At 42.3% G+C, this 20,289-nt stretch overlaps 1 protein-coding gene across 7 annotated transcripts in view; it reads right to left on the bottom strand.

Moving 5' to 3' along the window:
- The window catches only part of cops3 (COP9 signalosome subunit 3), a 44,070-nt gene extending 23,781 nt beyond the window's left edge, over nt 1-20,289 (bottom strand). For 4 of the 7 annotated variants that reach the window (XR_005945316.1, XM_041206558.1, XM_041206555.1 and 1 more), the window contains exons 1-4: nt 20,137-20,289; nt 6,219-6,348; nt 920-1,032; nt 764-813 (exon numbers count right to left, since the gene is read on the bottom strand). Coding sequence is in view for 6 of the 7 variants with exons in the window: in XM_041206558.1 (XP_041062492.1) it covers nt 764-813; nt 920-1,032; nt 6,219-6,348; nt 20,137-20,191 (348 nt within the window). In the remaining variant the exon portion in view is untranslated. Of the gene's footprint in view, nt 1-763; nt 814-919; nt 1,049-6,218; nt 6,349-20,136 lie in introns of all 7 variants that reach the window. The other 3 variants (XM_041206557.1, XM_041206554.1, XM_041206559.1) reach the window with 3 other exon arrangements.

Genomic DNA, 20,289 nt, shown 5'->3' with positions numbered 1-20,289 from the left:
CTTCAGAAGACCATATGTGTTTATGGAGATGGTACACCAGAATAATGCACCTGGCAAAAGTCCCTACTTGTGACCAAGTTCAATGGAATTGCACAAGCTAAGAACTATGAGATTTTTTTAAAAACGTTGCATATTTACTATTAACCCATAACATTTACTGAGATAAAAAAGATGGGTCATTTAGCAATTATATTTGATATCTTAACTTTTAATTTACCTGCTACAATTAAAATAGCTACTTGCCAGTTATTGGAAAATAGAATAAGTTTTTATTATAAATCTTACAGCTGCCTGCTCTTTGAAAGGATTATCCAATTAGTCCCCTTCCTGTGGTCTTTCCCCATAGATGGCATTTTTTTCCTTTTCAATTATTTATTTAAAAACATTTAGCCCCAAACTATTTTAATTGGCTGAAAATCATTTTTAACATTCATCCCATTTGCTATTTTATCTCATCCAAATCATGCACCATGCCCATACTAAAACAGTCAATTGGCCTGCAACCATGCCTCTATCAATGATCTCCTCAACAAGTTGCTGACATGTGAAAGAAATGGCCCTCACCTCTCCAATCTGTGCCTCACATCAACTTTCACAGATTCTATTTGACTTTTAACAAACTTAGTAGAACATATGATAATAACAGTAAGCAAAATAGTAAGTTTCATAAGGATGATTTTATTCAAATATTCACAATAATGTTTCATTAATTTCCTGAAGCACATTTAAAAACTAAAATGTGAAAATGTACAGAAATGCTTACCTGTTTTCTTTCTACTAAAGCATTTGTCAACTGATGACAAAGACCCGCAACTACAGAAAGACAAAATCAAATATAAACATGAACAGTGCTAAAAATAAATTTTTAGAAAGTGAAGACTGTAAACATGGAAAAGTATGTTGCAGAAGAGGTACTTACAAGTATCTGTTGCATATCTGATGTGCTCGCCATTGCAAGTGCTAATAAAAAGTTGAACTTGGGAGAATAAGGTCTCAAAATCTGGGATACTGGGCATAGAAAATTTTACATACCTGCACAAAAAAGAAACTTAGAAAAATAGTGATGGAATACTATTATTTGATTTTCTTTGGTAATATATCACAACAATGTATAAGACCATAAAACGTAGGAACAAAAAAGGCCATTTGGCCCCATCAAGTCTGCTCCGCCATTCAATGAGGTCATGGCTGATCTGACAATCCTCAACTCCACTTTCCTACCTTTTCCCCATAACCCTAGACTCCCTTACTGATCAAAAATCTGTCTACCTCAGCCTTGAATATACTTAGCGAGCCAGCCTCTACAGCCAAGAATCCCACAAATTCACCACCCTCAGAAGAAATTCCTCATCTCTGTCTTAAATGGGTGACCTCTTACTCTGGGATTATGCCCTCTCGTTCTAGGCTCTCCCACATAAAGGAAACAACCTCTCAGCATCGACCCTGTCAAGCCCCCTAAGAATCTTATATGTTTCAATAAGGCCGCCTCTCATTCTACTAAAATCCAAAGACTGCAGGCCAAACCTACTCAACCTCTCCTCATAAGAAAATCCCTCCATACCCAGGATCAACCTAGTGAACCTTCTCTAGACTGCCCGCAATGCCAGTATATCTTTCCTTAGGTAAGGGGGCCAAAACTGTTCACAGTATTCTAGGTGTCGTCTAACTAGTGCCATGTATAATTTTAGCAAGACTTCCCTATTTTTACGATCAAATGTCCTTTTGTTCATGACATCTTTGTCAATCTCTCCTTTGCCCTCACCTATCTCTGGCCTTCTATCCAGCTTCACCTACTCCACTCCCCTTAAACAGTATAAATTTCATCATTTTTTACTTCTCTTTATCTCTGAAGAAGAGTCATACAGACTCAAAACGTAACTCTGTTTTTCTCTCCACAGATGCTGTTAGACCTGCTGAGTTTTTCCAGCATTTTCTGTTTTTGTTTCAGATTTCCAGCATCCGCAGTATTTCGCTTTTATCCCTATTTTTATTCTCTATTCCCTTTGAAATAAAGGCTAACATTCCATTTGCCTTCCCTGTTACCTGAACTTGTATGCTAGCTTTTTGTGATTCATGCACGAGGACTCCCAAATCCGTCTGTACTGCAGCTTTCTGCAGTCTTTCTCCATTTAAATAATATTCAACTCCTTTATTCTTCCTGCCAAAGTGCATAACCTCATGTTTTCCCACATTATATTCCACCTGCTGAGTTTTTGCCCATTCACTTAACCTGTCTATATCCCTCTGTAGAATACTTGTGTCATCCTCACCACTTGCCTTCCCAGCTATTTTGTCTTCCGCAAACTTGGCAATATTACATTCACTTCCCTCAACTAAGTTATTAATATATATTGTAAATAATTGCGGCCCCAGCACTGACCCCTGTGACACTCCATTAGTTACAGGTTGACATCCTGAAAATGCCCTCCTTAATCCAGCTCTCTGTCTTCTACTAGTTAGCCAATCCTCTATCCATGCTAATATACTACCCACAGCACCATGGGCTCTTGTCTTATTAAGTGGCCTTATGTGTAGGACCTTACTGAACGCCTTTTGGAAATCCAAATATATTACATCTACTGGTTCCCCTTTATCTAGTCTGTTTGTTACTTCCTCGAAGAATTCTAATAAATTTGTCAGGCACAATTTCCCCTTCATGAAGTCATGCTGATTCTGCTCGGTTATATTATGCATTTCTAAATAGTCTATTACATCCTTTATAATAGACTAACATTTTCCCAATGACGGATGTTAAGTTAACTGGCCTATAGTTATCGGTTTTTTGTTTCCCTCCTTTTTCGAATAAGGGTGTTACATTGGCAGTTTTCCAATCCTCTGGGATTTTTCCAGAATCTAAGGATTTTTTGAAGGTTACTACTAATGCATTCACCATCTCTATAGCCACTTCCTTTAATAATCTAGGATACAACCCATCAGGGCCTTTAGCCCCATTAATTTCCCATGTACTTTTTCTCCAGTGATAGTTATTGCATTTATTTTCTCCTCCCCTTTTGCCCCTTGATTATTTAGTACTTTTGGAATGCTATTAGTGTCTTCTACTGTGAAGACTGATGCAAAGTATTTATTCAACTCCTCTGCCATTTCCTGGTTCCCTGTTATTATTTCCCAGCTTCATTCTCTAAGGGGCCTATGTTCACTTTAGTCTCTCTTCCTTTTTATATATTTTAAGAAGCTCTTACTGTCCATTTTCATATAACTTGCTAGTTCACCCTCAAAGTTTACTTTCTCCCTCTATCATTTTTTGGTCACCTTTGGTTGGTTTTTAAAACTTTCCCAAACCTCTATCTTACCACTAATCTTTGCTACATTGTATGTTTTCTCTTTCAACTTTATACTATCCTTAACTTCTTTGGTTAACCATAGTTGGTTTATCCCCATCCTAGAATCCTTTCTCCTCGCTGAGGTGTGAGTCATGAACTATTTTCTTAAACTTCTGCTATTGTTCATCAACCGTCTTTTCTGCTAAACTCCTTTCCCACTCCACTCCAGCCAACTCTGCCCTCATTACTTTGTAATTACCCTTATTTAAGTTTAGCATTGTTGTTTCTGACCCAAATTTCTCACTCTCAAACTGAATGCTAAACTCTATCATTTTATGGTCAGTTTTCTAGGGGATCTTTTACTCAGATCATTTATTAAACCTGCCTTATTACACATTACCAGATCCAAAATGGCCCGATCCCTGGTTGGATCCACAACATATTGCTCTCTGAAACAGGCCCGAATACACTTTGAATTCTTGCTCATGGATACCTCTGCCAATTTGATTTTCCCAATCTACATGAAGATTAAAGTCACCCATAATTAATGTACTGCCTTTTTTACATGTCCTCATCATCTCCTGATTTATTCTCTGTCTTACAGTATAGCTGGCTTAGCAGTGTTAGGGGGCCTATAGACTACTCCCACCAGTGTCTTCTTTCCCTCGTTATTTCTCACTTCCACCCATATGGATTCTAAATCCTCTGGTTCAAGATCATTTCTTGCTATCATACTTATTCCATCTTGTCCTAACAAAGCTTCCCCACCACCCTTTCCTTCCTGCCTGTCCTTTCGAAAAGCCACATACTCCTGAATATTTAGTTCCTAGCTTTGATCTCCTTGTAACCATGTCTCCATAATGGCTATAAGGTCATGCTCATTAACCTCTAATTGTGCCGTTAATTAGTTTATTTTGTTCCGAATACTACGTACATTTACATAATGAGCCATTAATTTTGCCCTTTTACCATTTTTCCCCCTTTGACCCTATTTGTTACTGATTTTTTTTATCTTTGTACACTCTGTCCCTTCCTGTCATACCCTGGGTACCATTGCCTAAATACGTGCCCTGCAATATGGCCATATCCTTTTGCTTTGTAAGCCTACGTATCCCCTCCCCACCTCTATTTAGTTTAATTCCATCTCTACGCCCCTAGTTATTCAATTCGCAAGGACGCTGGTCCCAGCACAGTTCAAGTGAAGCCCATCCGACCGGAACAGCTCCCTTCTATACCAGTACTGGTGCCAGTGGCCTATGAACTGAAACCCATTCCTCCCACATCAATCTTTGAGCCATGCATTTAACGCCTTGACTTTATTTGTCCTATGCCAGTTTGCCCGTGGCTCAGGCAGTAATCCCGAGATTATTACCTTGGAGGTTCTGTTTTTTAATTTAGGTCCTAACTGTTCAAATTCTTTCAGCAGAACCTCCTTTCTAGTGCTATTAATGTTATTGGTATCAACGTGGACGACGACAATTGGATTCCTCCCCTCCCACTCCAAGTTCTTCTCCAGCGCTGGGGAGATGTCCTTAACCCTGACACCAGGCAGGCAACGCAGCCTTCGGGATTCACGCTCACAGCTGCAGAGAAAAGTATCTATCCCCTAATTTTACTGTCCCCTTCCATTACTATGTTCCTATTTCCTCCTCCCCCACTTGAATGGCTCCCTGTACCATGGTGTCATGGTCAGTCTAATTTTCCTTGAACCTAGAAATGTTAGAGTGCAACAGATTAAAAACATTTCCAATTGTACCAACCTTCAAAATCACGAATGATGTAAGTGTTTAAGATTCTCAACTAATGAACTCACTTGAGGCCCTTAGGATTCTGAAGCACTTCAAGGACAATTTCTAGAGCAACCCCACCCAAACTCTCCAACTAGAGAATGCAGAGTCTGCAGCAAGTCTGTAGAGTTTTGAATTATCTCAACACAATAAATATGTTTAAAGTAATGTATTAAGACAGTGTTTCATTGGTTTCCCATGTCCTACACAATGGATTTCAATATTCTCATTTTTATCTTCAAATCCCTGCATTGCCCCATTTCTCCCTATCTTCATGATCTCTTCCAGCATTCTCCACGGCTGCAAAATTACACAGCATTAGGAATCCCAATTGTAAACATCAGAGGACAATTAATACCAATGCCAACAGTCACTTTCATAACAGATAAGGCTAAAAGCCAATTCAATGAAAACAGTAATTTACAGAAGCAACAAATCTTTCTGATAAATAACATTCAAACACTTCCCATGAATAGAAGTGGCTTCCTGAAAATAACTTTGCCATTGCTAGTTATAGAACAATGCTTTGCTCCAGCATCTATTGTACCTAGGTCAAAGCAATTGATAACTAGTACATCATGAAGTGTTGATTTCAACACCCCCCAAAACCTTTGAAAGCACAGTTATTCCTTTGAAAATAAAATCTCTTGAGGCTGACACTTGCATGAACAATGAACACCCAGCCTCACAGTGACAAACATGCATACAAATACATGTCAGCGGCCACCTGCAGTGTTTGACCAGATCCATTAATGATTGGACTAGCCTGATCAGGTTAACTTGTGATTTAATAGCTTGGTGATGTACTTTGTTTCTAGCACTTGTGTAATGAATCCAACAGACTCATGTTCAGGAGTTATAGACAGTATTGGCCTCATTAGCTTCTTTCTGTTATGCATCCAGCAAAACCAAAAGAATATTAAATTCCTCATCATATGATTAAGAAGTCATTTTGAAGGTAGTAGCTTTTTGAATGAGCAACCACCATGATCAGATTCAGGTAACGTCTTTCATGTAGTGACATGTTCCAGGTCAATTCACTGCAGCATTTTTATGACAACAGGAACAAGGGTGCAATTTTATTATAGAAAATGAATTCCCAACTACGTACAATTTACATGAAATTACATGACAACTATTTGGAACTTACAATACTGCCAAGACTCCCAGAGAATGCTCCTGTACATCCAATGCACCTAGCACTGTATCCAAGTGAGAGAGATTTTTAGCCAGCAGCTCTCCACTCTTGTTAATGAGGTCACATAGCTGAGTCATTTGACCTAACCAAAAGACAAACAAAAACAGTAAACCACATGTTAAATCTATATAATCAAAAGTCTTGCTTCTAACATGTTCTTATCACATTTTTCAAAGCCTTTAAATTTCAAAAGTAGCCAAAGAAAAACCGATATTTATCTGCCCAATCTATTAAATTGCCCATCCCCAGTGAAGTCACTTCCAGTTCTCTTCAGTTAACCACTTCTTATTTTATGCTTTCTGCAAATTTTAATACGAAAGCCTAAGATTTTTCTATGTATTGAGAAATAGCATCAACATGTGGTACACCATTCTTTACATCCTTCCTGTTAAAAGAAAACACCACTGTCTTTTTCTCTTTAAATAACATCCTGACCATACTGCCATGCTATTTTCAATACAAGGTGCCTTCATTTTTATTGAGAAGCCCCTGTGACCTTATCCATTGCCTTTTAAAAATCCATATACACAACATTCATTTCATTTCTTTTATCTATAAACTCTTATTCCTTCTTGACAATCCAAGTTGGCCAGTTAATTAATTAATTCAATTATATAATTCCTATCGAATCCTATCTTGACTCCGTTCTCTCTCCCTTTTCCAGTCTCTTCCCAGCTACATCCGCAATTCCTCTGGTGCCTTACATCATATCAACAATTTCCAGTTCCCTGGCCCTAACCACATCCTCCTCACCATGGACATCCACTCCCTCTACACTTCCATCCCCCACCAGGATAGTCTGAGGGTTCTTCACTTCTTCCTTGAACAGAGGCCCAAACAATCCCCATCCACCACCACTCTCCTCCATCTGGCTGAACTTGTTCTCTCACTGAACAATTTCTCCTTCAACTCGTCTCACTTCCTCCAAATAAAAGGTGTGGCTATGGGTACCCACATGGGCCCCAGTTATGCCTGTCGCTTTATGGGGTATGTGGAACATTCCTTGTTCCAGTCCTACTCAGCACCCCCCCCCCCCACAACTCTTTCTCTGGTACATCGATGGCTATTTCGGTGCTGCTTCATGCGCTCGTCTGGGCCTGGAAAAAATTTATTAATTTTGCTTCCAATTTCTACCCCTCCATCACTTTCACATGGTCCATCACTGACAGTTCCCTTCCCTTCCTTGACCTCTCTGTCTCAATTTCTGGTGATAAGCTGTCCACCAATATTCATTACAAGCCTACCGACTCCCACAGCTACTCGACTACAACTCCTTACACCCTGCTTCCTGTAAGGACTCCATCCCATTCTCTCAGTTCCTTCGCCTTCGTCGCATCTGTTCCAATTATGCCACTTTCCAAAACAGTGCTTCTGACATGTCTTCCTTCTTCCTTAACCGAGGTTTCCCACCCACCGTGTTTGGCAGGGCCTTCAACCATGTCCGACCCATCTCCCACGTCTCTGCCCTCACACCTTCAAAGGATCATCCTCCGCTATTTCCAGCATGATGCCACCACCAAACACATCTTCCCTTCACCCCCCCACCACCTCAACCCCCTACCACAGCATCTTCCCATGCAAACGCAGAAGGTGCAACACCTGCCCCTTTACTTGCCCCCTCCTCACCATCCAAGGGCCTAAACACTCCTTTCAAGTGAAGCAGCACTTCACTTGCAATCCCCTCAATTTGGTCTACTGCATTTGCTGCTCCCAATGAGGTCTCCTCTACATTGGAGAGACCAAACACAGACTGGACGAACGCTTTGCAGAATACCTTCGGGCTGTCCGCAAGCATGACCCAGATATTCCTGTCACTTGTCATTTCAACACACCACTCTGCTCTCATGCTCACATATCCGTCCGTGGCCTGCTGCAATGTTCTAATGAAGCTCAATGCAAACTGAAGGAACAGTATCTCATCTTCCGATTAGGCACTTTACGGCCTTCCGCACTTAACATTGAGTTCAACAACTTCAGATCATGAGCTCTCTCTTCCATCCTCACCCCTTTATGATCCCCTTTTTTCAAATATTTATTTTTAAATTTTTATATATATTTTTTCCCACATTTTTATTATTTAAAAAAAATTATTTCCATTCATTATTTTATCCCCACCTTTTAGCCTATTTCGATTTTTTTTCTCCACACCATTCCCTCCCTCCACCCCACCCTCACTAGGGCCATCTATCACTTGCTCATTCTGGTTTCTACTCTTAATGTCACCATTAGCACCTCCTTTAGCCAGTATCACCACCATCAACACCCCTTCAACCTTTAGCCAGTATCACCAATATCAACACCCGTCCGACCTTGTGTTTATGACATCTTTTGCAATCTCTCCTTTGCCTCCACTTGTCACTGGCCTTCTATCCAGCTTCACCTGTCCCATCCCCTTTTAAACAGTATATATTTCACCACATTTTTACTTCTCCTTAGTTCTGAAGAGTAATACAGACTCGAAACGTAAACTCTGTCTTTCTCTCCACAGCCTGCTGAGTTTTGCCAGCAATTTTTGTTTTTGTTTGTAACTAATTAATTCATATCTTTTCAGATGAGTAGTAGTCTTATCCAGTTTTATGGCACAAGTGCCTTATCCACTTCAACCTTAGGCTGACTGGTCTACTTACCTTTTTCTATTTTTGAGAAGAGGTGCCATATGGGCAGACCTCAAGTTCAATAGCCCAACTTCCATATCCAAGGAATTTTGTTAGATTGCCATGAGAATTACTTTCTCTCTAACCCAGAACACTGTTGATAATTAATGACACCAGGACCAATGCCATTTCAATTTTGAATTGCAGCCTTTGTTCTCCTCAAAGTTATCCTATATGGCTGTTTCACCTCCCCCTTTTGTACACTTTCATTTCCACTCGTGATAACCAAGGCAAAATACCTTCCTTTGTTCCCCCATGGGATTTCCTTTTCATCAATAATCAACCTTACTATGCTGTAACTATTCATTTTTTTTAATGCGTCTATAAAATCCTTATTCCAATAGTTACCAGTGAGTCTTTATACCTTCTTAACCTATCTAATTTTAATTTTATTTTCTCTTATTAGACCCAGATGCCATGTGCCTCTTTTTAAAGTCCCTTTAATTTCAGTTTCAGTCCTTATCCAAGCTTTCATACGTTACTGCTTCTGGGACATTGTTCCACCTGTATTAATTGTCTTCTGTTTGAGCATTTCCAATTGTTGGTACAGTGTTTTATCCACGAGTTTTCCTGGCCTTTTTTTCTTAAAAAGTTAAATTTATCTAGGTTAATCCCTGCTTTTAAAATCCGTTCGAAAATTTTTTTTCCACTATACTGATTCAGAAAGAAGGCCTAGACACATTAAAGAAACCTATTCCATTTTTTCCCCAGTACATATTACTTTAATCCCCTGATGCTCCTGCATTTAATATGAAATTAAGTACCATATAACAAAACAGAAGTGCAATAATATGCATGCATTCTTTATAAATTAGTATATAATAAAGTATCATTTTCAGCTCCAATACAGTCTTAAAGGAAAGGGTATCATCCAGCATAGCATAAAGAAAAAAGAATGACTAGCATTTATATAGAGCTTTTCACAACTTCAGGATGTCCCAAAATGCTTTACAAATAATTAAGTATCTTTGAAGTGTAGTCATTGTTGTAATTACCTGGAAAAACTCAGCAGGTCTGGCAGCATCGGCGGAGAAGAAAAGACTTGACGTTTCGAGTCCTCATGACCCTTCAACAGAACTGAAGGTCCTGTTGAAGGGTCATGAGGACTCGAAACGTCATCTCTTTTCTCCGCTGATGCTGCCAGACCTGCTGAGTTTTTCCAGGTAATTCTGTTTTTGTTTTGGATTTCCAGCAACCGCAGTTTTTTTGTTTTTGTCATTGTTGTAATGTTGGGAACGTGGCAGCCAATTTGCATACAGTAACATCCCACAAATTGCAATGAAATAAATGACCAATCTGTTCCAATGATGTTGGTTGAAGGATACATATTGGCCAGGTCACCAGGGAGAACTCCCCTGCTCTTTGAATAGTGCAATGGGAATTTTACATTCACCCAAGGGCAGATGTTTCATCTGAAAGGTTACACCTCCAACAGTGCAGCACCCGCAGTACTACACCGGGGTTCCAGGCGAGACAATGCGCTCTAGTCTCTGGAGCATGGCCTTCTGACTCTGGGGTGTGCGTGCTCCCAGTTGAGCCATGACCAGCGCTAAATTATATAACCAGGAGATGTCAGGTCAGTTTTTCCATTCATATTAAGTTACCTCATTTCAGTCAGAGCGGCAGCTGGCCATGTCTCACTGGGCTAAAAAGGTGAAAAATAAATTTCAAGGTTCTGTTCTCACTACAAAATGTTAATGTGTTGCCATCAGATGAGAGCTGCATCAGGATCCACTGTGATTTCTTGTACAGTCAAAAACTCAGTGCTGAGGCTCACATGGATATACTTTGCAAACGTTAGTAATTATTGTGTACAACTTGGCCCCACAAGACTCAGATCTTTTTCCCCCCCCCCCCACTTTTTTTCTGGTTATTTTACACCATACTTTTGAAATACCCATTTATTATGCAGAATTGCTTTCACTGGGGGCACCTCAGAAAGACAATGCAACTGTATTCCACATTCATCTGGTTTGTACTGCAGGCAGATTCAGAAATCAAGCTCAGCATCTATACATACTCAAGTTATTCAAAAGGTCGCAGTCATAAGTCTAAGCTTCTGACCAAAGACCTTTTCTGATCTCAGAGGATCCAGATAGTAACCTCCAGTTATCCCTACACTGCCCCGCAAACAACACCACTGGCAACAGGAAACAGCGTTCTGCAGAGCAAATTGACAGCCAGACACCATCTACAATTTCCACTGGATACCAGAGTCCCTTTGCTTCCAGAGGCAGACAAAGAAACAAAACCATGGAGCCATTTTCCCTCCAACTGAAGACAAAAATATGTTTATTTATATACATAGTGGATCAATAGTGCTTTGAAATTGAGAGCTAGAGTTCAAAAAAGTAATTTTGCTATGTTTGTTTTCTTTCCTGCTCTCTCTCAGAGAAATTATGATTTCCACTGTCTTAACTCCAACCTCTAACCAGTCAATAGATGAACTGCAATTACATGCCATTGACACACACTGGAGTACCAATGTACCTCCCTATAGAAAATCATTCCTCAGAGAAGGCCCAACCATCTTCAGCTGCTTCATCAATGAGCTTCCCTTCATCATAAAGGTTGGCAGTGGGAATGTTCAATGACTGCACCATGTTCAGTTCCATTTGAAACTCCTCAAATAATGAAGTAGTCCATGCCCACACACAGCAAGACCTAGACAACATCCAGGCTTGGGCTGATAAGTGTCAAGTAATATTCGTGCCACATAAGATACAGACAATGACCACTTCCAATAAGAGAGAATCTAATCGCTAAAATTTTAATGGCCGAATATCCCACATCCTGGGTTTACTGTTGACCAGAAAATGAACTAGGCCAGCTCCACCAACACCCAAGAAGCTCAACTTCATCTAAGACAAAATAAAAACCTGCTTGATTGGCACCCCGTCCACGACCTTAAACATTCACTCCCTCCACCACTGATGCAGTGGCTGCCATGTGTACCATCGACAAGATGCATGACAGCCACTCACCAAGCCTCCTTCAACAGCACCTTCCAAGCCTAAGGCCTCGACCACCAAGAAGGACAAGAGTAGTAGATGCATAGCAACACCACTATCAGCACATTCCCCTCCAAGCTACACACCTTTCTAACTTGGCACTGTATCACTGTTCTTTCACTGTCATTGGCTTCAAAATCCTGAAACCCCCTTCCTAACACCACTGTGGGGGCACCTACGCCAGATTGACTCCAGCGGCTCAAAGAGACTCACCACCACCTTCTCAAGAGCAATTAAGGATGGGCAATAAATGCTGGCTTTGTCAGTGACATTCACATCCCATGAACGAATAAAAAGATTGAAAAGGATGTTGCCAGAATTGAAGAATGTTTGCTTCAAAGCAAGATAGGATACACTAGGAAAGGGGCGAAATGCAACAGGAGAGAGCTGGCCGTTGTCTTTGTAGACCTGGCGAAAGCTTTTGACTCCGTAGGGCATAAAATGCTCATAAAAGCACTACAAAGAGTGGGACTGCCCAAATCGTTTATAAACATGATTACAGATCTGTACACAGGCACAGATACATACTTGGAAAGCAAAGACGGGAAAACAGAACCCATCAATGTCATGAGAGGGGTCAAACAGGGAGACCCGCTCTCGCCGATACTGTTCAATATCGCTATGGATCCTCTTATCTGTACCCTGCAAGAGGCAGAGCTGGGCGTCCACTTGCCCTGTAGGGGAACGAAGATATGTTGTTCAGCCCTGGCGTTCGCTGACGATATTGCTCTGCTCAGTGACTCCTATGCCGGCATGGCTAAGAACTTGGAAATTGTGCAGGACTTCTGCCAAAAGACGGGTTTGGAGATGAATGCTGGAAAGACCAAAGGCTTTCACTTCACCCACAAACGGAAGACGTTCCTGTATAATACAAAACCGAACTGGCAGCTGAAAGGAGGTCCGATCTCTTACATACCACCAGGAGAGACGGAGAAATACCTGGGTGCCAGAATCGACCCATGGGCAGGAGTCACCGAGGAGCAATGGGGATCCAGAATCGATTCGTGGATAGAGAACCTGAAGAAGGCAGCTCTTCGGCCTATCCAGAGGATTGAAATCCTCAAAACTCACATGATACCTCGAATATATTTCCACCTGATCCTCGCAGAGGTCTCACAGAATACTCTAGTCAAACTAGACCAATCTATCAAGAACGGTACAAAAGAAATACTACACCTTCCGCCACACACGACGGATGGTCTACTATACAGCAGTAACAGGAATGGAGGTCTGGGCATGCCGAGGCTCGAAGTGCAGAAAAAAAAACCCACTAGAGCTATACCTTGAGTGCCCTACCATCCATTCTTAATTAGCACATTCGTTTAGATAATATCACCAACTTTATCTTTAACACCTATGTGTTCTATTGTACTATTGTCGTTGACATCTTTTGATGATCTGCTTCTATCACTGCTTGTTTGTCGCTACAACCACACCAACCCCCTCCACCTCTCTGTCTCTCTATCTCTCCGCCCCCCACACACACACCTTAAACCAGCTTATATTTCAGCTCTTTCCTGGACTCGAACTCAAGTTCTGTCGAAGGGTCATGAGGACTCGAAACGTCAACTCTTTTCTTCTCCGCCGATGCTGCCAGACCTGCTGAGTTTTTCCAGGTAATTCTGTTTTTGTTTTGGATTTCCAGCATCCGCAGTTTTTTTGTTTTTATTTTTTTTGTTTTTATTTTTTTTTTTTGTTTTTATATTATTATTATTAGGATACACTAGGGTTGTTTTCTTTGGAACAAAGGAGGCTGAGGGAAGATTAAATGTAACTGTATAAAATTAGAGTGGCCAAGAGAGAGTAGATAAGATGGGCCTATTTCCCTACAAGGGAGGTCAATAACAAGAGGGCATAGATTTAAAATAGGTAGGAGAGTTAGAGCTGAGTTGAGCAGACCTTTTTTCTCGCAAAGGTTGACAGAGATCTGGAGCTCACTGCCTAAAATGGTGGTACAGGCATCACATTTAAAAAGTATTTGAATATGCACTTCAACTGCACTATCTACAAAGCTATGTACCCAAGTGCTGGAAAGCGGGGTCAGGCTGGGTGGTTCTTTTGCAGCTGGGTAAATATATGATGGGCAGAATGGGCAGAAAGGGCACCTTCTCGCCAAAAATATCTATGGTTCTATGAAAGGGGATGGCAAAGCAACTATTTCCATGGAACGAAAAAACAACTTGGATTATACAGCACCTGAACATGTCAACAAGACATTCCAAACCACTTGACATTGGATTAAGGAACAGTAACATAGTGGTTATGCTGCTGGACTAATAATTCAAAGACACAAGTTCAAATCCCACCTTGGCAGCTGGGGAATTTTTCAATTAAATAATTAAAAAAATAAAGAGTTAGTATCAATAATGTGACCATATAACTACAGGGCCATTACAAAAATCTATCTTAATGTCCATTAGCGAAGCAAATCTGCCATCTTCATCTAGTCTGGCCCAAGTGTGACTCCAAACCTACAAATGGTTGACCCTTAACTGCCCTCCAAACTGGCACATGGTTGTCAAGTGGGTAGCTCACCATCACATTCTCAAGGTCAATTAGTCCCATTGGTCTACTCTCGATCATCAGTAAAGTGATGGAAGGGGTCATCAACATTGCTATCAAGTCGCACTTGCTTAGCAATAACCTGCGCACTGACACTAAGTTTGGGTTGCACTGGGGTCACTCAGCTCCTGACCTCTTTACACTCTTGGTTCAAACATAGAGCAAAGAGCTGAACTCCAGAGGTGAGGTGAGAGTGAATGCCCTTGACATCAAGGCAGCATTTGACCAAGTGTGGCATCAAGGAGCCCCAGAAAACTGGAGTTAATGGGAATCAAAGGGAAAACTCTCCGCTGGTTGGAATCCTACCTAGCACAAAGGAAGATGATTGTGGTTGTTAGAGGCCAGTCATCTCAGCTCCAGGACATCACTGCAGGTGTATCTCAGGGCAGTGTCCTAGGCCCAACTATTTTCAGCTGCTTCGTCAATTATCTTCCTTCCATCATAAGGTCAGAAGTGGGGATGTTCGCTGATGATTGCATAATGTTCAGATCCATTCATGACTACCTCAGATACTGAAGCAGTCCATATCAAAATGCAGCAAGGCCAGGAAAATATCCAGGCTTGGGCTGACAAGTGGCAAGTAACATTAGCGTCACACAATTGCCAGGCAATGACCATCTCCAACAAGAGAGCGTCTAACTATCATCCCTTGACATTCAATGGCATTACCATCACTGAATCCCCCACTATCAACATCCTGGGGGCTACCATTGACCAGAAACTGAACTGGACTTGCCATGTAAATACTGTGGCTACAAGAGCAGGTCAAGGCTAGGAATTCTGCAGCAAGGAACTCACCTCCTGGCTCCACAAAGCCTGTCCATCATCTACAATGCACAAGTCAGGAGTGTGTTGGACTACTCTCCACTTGTCTGGATGAGTGCAGCTCCAACAACACAAGAAGCTCGACAACGTTCAGGACAAAGCAGCCCATTTGATTGGCATCCCATTCACAACATGTACTCGCTCTACCACCAACGCACAGTGGCAGCAGTGTGAACCATTTACAAGTTGCACTGCAGGAAGTCACCAAGGCTCCTTAGACAGCACCTTTCAAACCCACAATCACTACCAACTAGAAGGACAAGGGCAGGATACACAGGGGAACACCACGACCTGCATGTTCCCCTCCAAGCCACTTGTCATCCTGAATTGGAAATATATCACCATTCCTTCCCTGTCGCGGGGTGAAATTCCTGGAACTCCCTCCCTAATAGCACTGTAGGTGTATCTAGACCACATGGACTACAATGGTTCAAGGTGGCTGCTGACCATCATCTTCTCAAGGGCAATTATGGATGGGCAATAAATGCTGGCCTAGCTGGTGATGCCCACATCCCATGAATAAAAAAATGCTTTCTAAACAGTTGACATGCAGACCAATTTGCACATAACAATATCCCATATAGTATATGAATGACCATTCAACTGTTTATGCTGGTGTTGTTTGAGGGAGAAGTGTCGAATGATGAGGCCCCATGTGAAAGATAGCCCCTCCCAAAAAACGCAACACTCCCTCAGCACAATAATAAAACATGAGCTGAGGCTACACACTTAAGGACTGGACTGGGGCTTGAACCTACAACCTTCTGACTCAAAAGACAAGAGAAGTACCAACTGTGTCAATCTGGAACAAAAACAGAAATACCTGGAAAAACTCAGCAGGTCTGGCAGCATCAGCGGAGAAGAACAAAGTTGATGTTTCGAGTCCTCATGACCCTTCAACAGTACTAAGTAAAAATAGGAGAGGGGTGAAATATAAGCTGGTTTAAGGTAGTGGGGTAGGGGGAGAGAACTTGGGGGGGGCGGGAGGGGGGTTAGTAGCTGTAGGGACAAGTAAGCAGTGATAGGAGCAGATAATCAAAAGATGTCACAGACAAAAGAACAAAGAGGTGTTGAAGGTGGTGATATTATCGAAAAGAATGTGCTAATTAAGAATGGATGGCAGGACACGCAAGGTACAGATAACTCTGGTGGGGTGAAATAAGACTAAATGGGGATAAAAGGTATAGATTTAAAAATAATGCAAATGGGTGGGAAAAGAAAACTCTATATAAATTATTGGAAAAAACAAAAGGGAGGGGGAAGAAACAGAAAGGGGGTGGGGATGGAGGAGGGAGATCAAGACCTAAATTTGTTGAATTCAATATTCAGACTGGTAGGCTGTAAAGTGCCTAGTCAGAAGATGAGGTGCTGTTCCTCCAGTTTGCATTGAGCTTCACTGGAACAATGCAGCAAGCCAAGGACAGACATGTGGGCAAGAGAGCAGGGTGGAGTGTTAAAATGGCAAGTGACAGGGAGGTCTGGGTCATTCTTGCGGACAGACCGAAAGTGTTCTGCAAAGTGGTTGCCCAGTCTGCGTTTAGTCTCTCCGATGTAGAGGAGACCGCATTGGGAGCAACGAATGCTGTAGACTAAGTTGGGGGAAATGCAAGTGAAATGCTGCTTCACTTGAAAGGAGTGTTTGGGCCCTTGGATGGTGAGGAAGTGAAGGGTCAGGTGTTGCATATTTTGCGTATGCATGGGAAGGTGCCATAGGTGGGGGTTGAGGAGTAGGGGGTGATGGAGGAGTGGACCAGGGTGTCACGGAGGGAACAATCCCTATGGAATGCCGCCGGGGGGGTGAAGGGAAGATGTGTTTGGTGGTGGCATCATGCTGGAGTTGGCGGAAATGGCAAAGGATAATCCTTTGAATGCGGAGGCTGGTGGGGTGATAAGTGAGGACAAGGGGAACCCTATCATGTTTCTGGGAGGGAGGAGAAGGCATGAGGGCGGATGCGCGGGAGATGGGCCAGACACGGTTGAGGGCCCTGTCAACTACCGTGGGTGGAAAACCTCGGTTAAGGAAGAAGGAGGACATGTCAGAGGAACTGTTTTTGAAGGTAGCATCATCACAACAGATGCTACAGAGGTTAAGGAACTGAGAGAATGGGATGGAGTCCTTACAGGAAGCAGGGTGTAATGAGCTGTAGTCGAGGTAGCTGTGGGAGTCGGTAGGCTTGTAATGGATATTGGTGGACAGTCTATCACCTGAAATTGAGACAGAGAAGGGAAGGGAAGTGTCAGAGATGGACCATGTGAAAATGATGGAGGGGTGGAGATTGGAAGCAAGATTAATACATTTCTCCAGGTCCCGACCAAAGCATGAAGCAGCATATACCTTTTATGCCCTTTTAGTCTTATTTCACCCCACCCCCACTAGAGCTATCTGTACCTTGCCATCCATTCTTAACTAGCACATTCTTTTAGATATCACCACCTTCAACACCTCTTTGTTCTTTTGTCTGTGACTATCTGCTCCTATCACTGATTACTTGTCCCTACAACCACCCGACCCCCCACTTCTCTCCCCCCACCCCCCCAACTTAAACCAGCTTATATTTCACCCCTCTCCTATTTTTACTTAGTTCTGTTGAAGGGTCATGAGGACTCGAAACGTCAACTTTGCTCTTCTCCGCTGATGCTGCCAGACCTGCTGAGTTTTTCCAGGTATTTCTGTTTTTGTTTTGGATTTCCAGCATCCGCAGTTTTTTGTTTTTATCTCTGTGTCAATCTGGCATTTGCTGTAATTCCAAATTCTGAGAGCGGATTGGTTGCAGCCTTGTTATTAAGCTTATTTAGTGTTTTAAAATTCACTTTTAGGCCAATATTGTATGAAATGGACATTTACACAATACTTATCACCTCAAATTCCTTCCATCATTCCTGCCAGGGTAATACTTGCATTTCACTAGGAAATCCCATAATTAAACATTTTTTTTCCTAAACACTTTTCTGTTAGTTTAAATACAATTCGCACAGGATATTTAAACACATAGAAAGTTATCTTAAGATTTCCTGCCTGAATCACTAAAAGCAATGCCTGCAAACAAACAGAATTTGCAAGCGAATTTTCAAAACTGCAGATCTCCACCAACGTGCCTCGTGTATGTGTGATCTTAAAGATGCACTTCAGCAACTCACCAAGGTTATTTTAACAGCAACTCTCCACTGTGACCTCAGCCACCAAGAAAAACAAAAGTAGCAATGTTGTGAAAACACCAAACACAAACCAGCCTGACCTAGACATACATCACTATTCATTCACCATCCGTTCATCCTTGCTGAATCAGAAACCTGGAATTTTCAACCAGGCACCTTCGCCACAAGGACTCCGGCTATCCAAGAAGGCCCATCACTTTGCCAAAGCAAATAGTGATAGGTAATGCCTCATGTCCATGCCCCAAGCTCAAATCTTAAGAAGACATGTAACCTCAGTGCTTCAGAACAACAAAATGCATTAATGTAACACCTTTACCAGACATATGTCTTGAGGCACTTCAAAGGGGCGAGATCTTACAAAAATTGACACCAAGCCAAAGGAGAAAACATTAGATAAAATTTTCCAGCATTCACAGTATTTTGATTTTGTTGAAGGAAATATTAAAATAGGTAACCAAAAGCTTGGTTAAAGTGGTCGGCTTTAAGAAGGCTCTTAAAGGAGTGAATTGCGGAGCTGGAGGCTCTGTGGTTGAAAACAATAGCTTTTTAAAAAAAAATTCATTCATAAGATGTGGGCATCGCTGGCTATGCCAGCATTTATTGCCTATCCCTAACTGCCAAAGATGGAGTCAAGAGAGTGGAGATGTAGAAGAAGCCAAAATCAGACGAGCACAAAATTCTTGGGAGGATGTTAGAGCAAGACCAAGTCTGAGTTGAACTAAGATTTAAACACGGGCATAAGAATTTTTAAATCACAGCACTGGTGTACTGGAAATTGATATATCTGTGTAGGGTTGTCAGGTGAGCTGGACTTGGACAAGTTAGGCTACCTTCGTGCTTTCAATCGCCAAATACCAGGTCAACTTGATTAAAACAGGATAGTTGAGATGCTTGGTTGTACTACAACATTTTCCCCAACAATTCACACACACCCACATTGCACTGTATTTATATCCTTGTAGACTAGATATGTGAGGCTACTTTTTGCGGCTGAAACTAACCTTCAACCTTCAAAATCGATTGTGTAAATAACTTTGCAACGTGCAAGATAATTTTTTGGATTACATTAGACATCCCAAAACACTGAGGGTCGTGGCCCCAATAATTCCCTACCCTTCTACATAACCTTTCTAGTTGGGAGCTGATAGCTGCCTAGGCCCAATGTAAGTGAGCTAAACTCAACTCGAAACGGAAGTGCAGGAGGGTAGGATGAGTGGCAGTCGCGGGAGCCAATCAACAGCGGGAGGCGGCCGTCAATCTCCGCAAAGCAGCCAATCGGCCGTTGAGTGGGGGTGGGCGGAGGCGGACACTTCCGCTGCCGTGATGCTCACTCGCGTTGAGGTAAACAGGCCGCGAAATATCCTTCAAACCGAAAGCGGGGTGGATGGGGAAGGTCGCGTAGAGGGACTTTTACCCTCCCCAACCCGCACCCTCCACCACCCCCCCCCCCCCGCCCCCCAACCCCAACCCCTCTCTAGTGGAGTTAGTAAAGAGGCAGTTCCGCCGCCGGTGGGTCGAAGCTTTCAACGTCTGAAGGGTAACGGGCGCCGGGAGAGAAGAAGAGTGAGCAGCTCCCCCTTCCCTTAGAAACCATCCATTTAAAAAAAAATCCCCCCATCCCATCCCATCCCATCCCATCCCAGCGACACCTCTATCTCTTACCTTGGGAGGAGAGCTGCCTCACGCTGTTGACAAACTGCTCCAAGGCGGACGCCATTTCTCAAGCCGCCTCCCCTGCTCCTCATTCAAACGCCGTGACACAGCATCGAAGCGGCCCGCCCGCCCCGGCAAGCAACTCTCGCGAGATCTGGCTGC

Source organism: Carcharodon carcharias, chromosome 15, assembly GCF_017639515.1.
Source record: "Carcharodon carcharias isolate sCarCar2 chromosome 15, sCarCar2.pri, whole genome shotgun sequence".
Lineage (NCBI taxonomy): Eukaryota > Metazoa > Chordata > Chondrichthyes > Lamniformes > Lamnidae > Carcharodon > Carcharodon carcharias.
The sequence above is the reverse complement of the archived record's forward strand: the minus strand, read 5'-3'. Positions and strand labels throughout refer to the sequence as shown.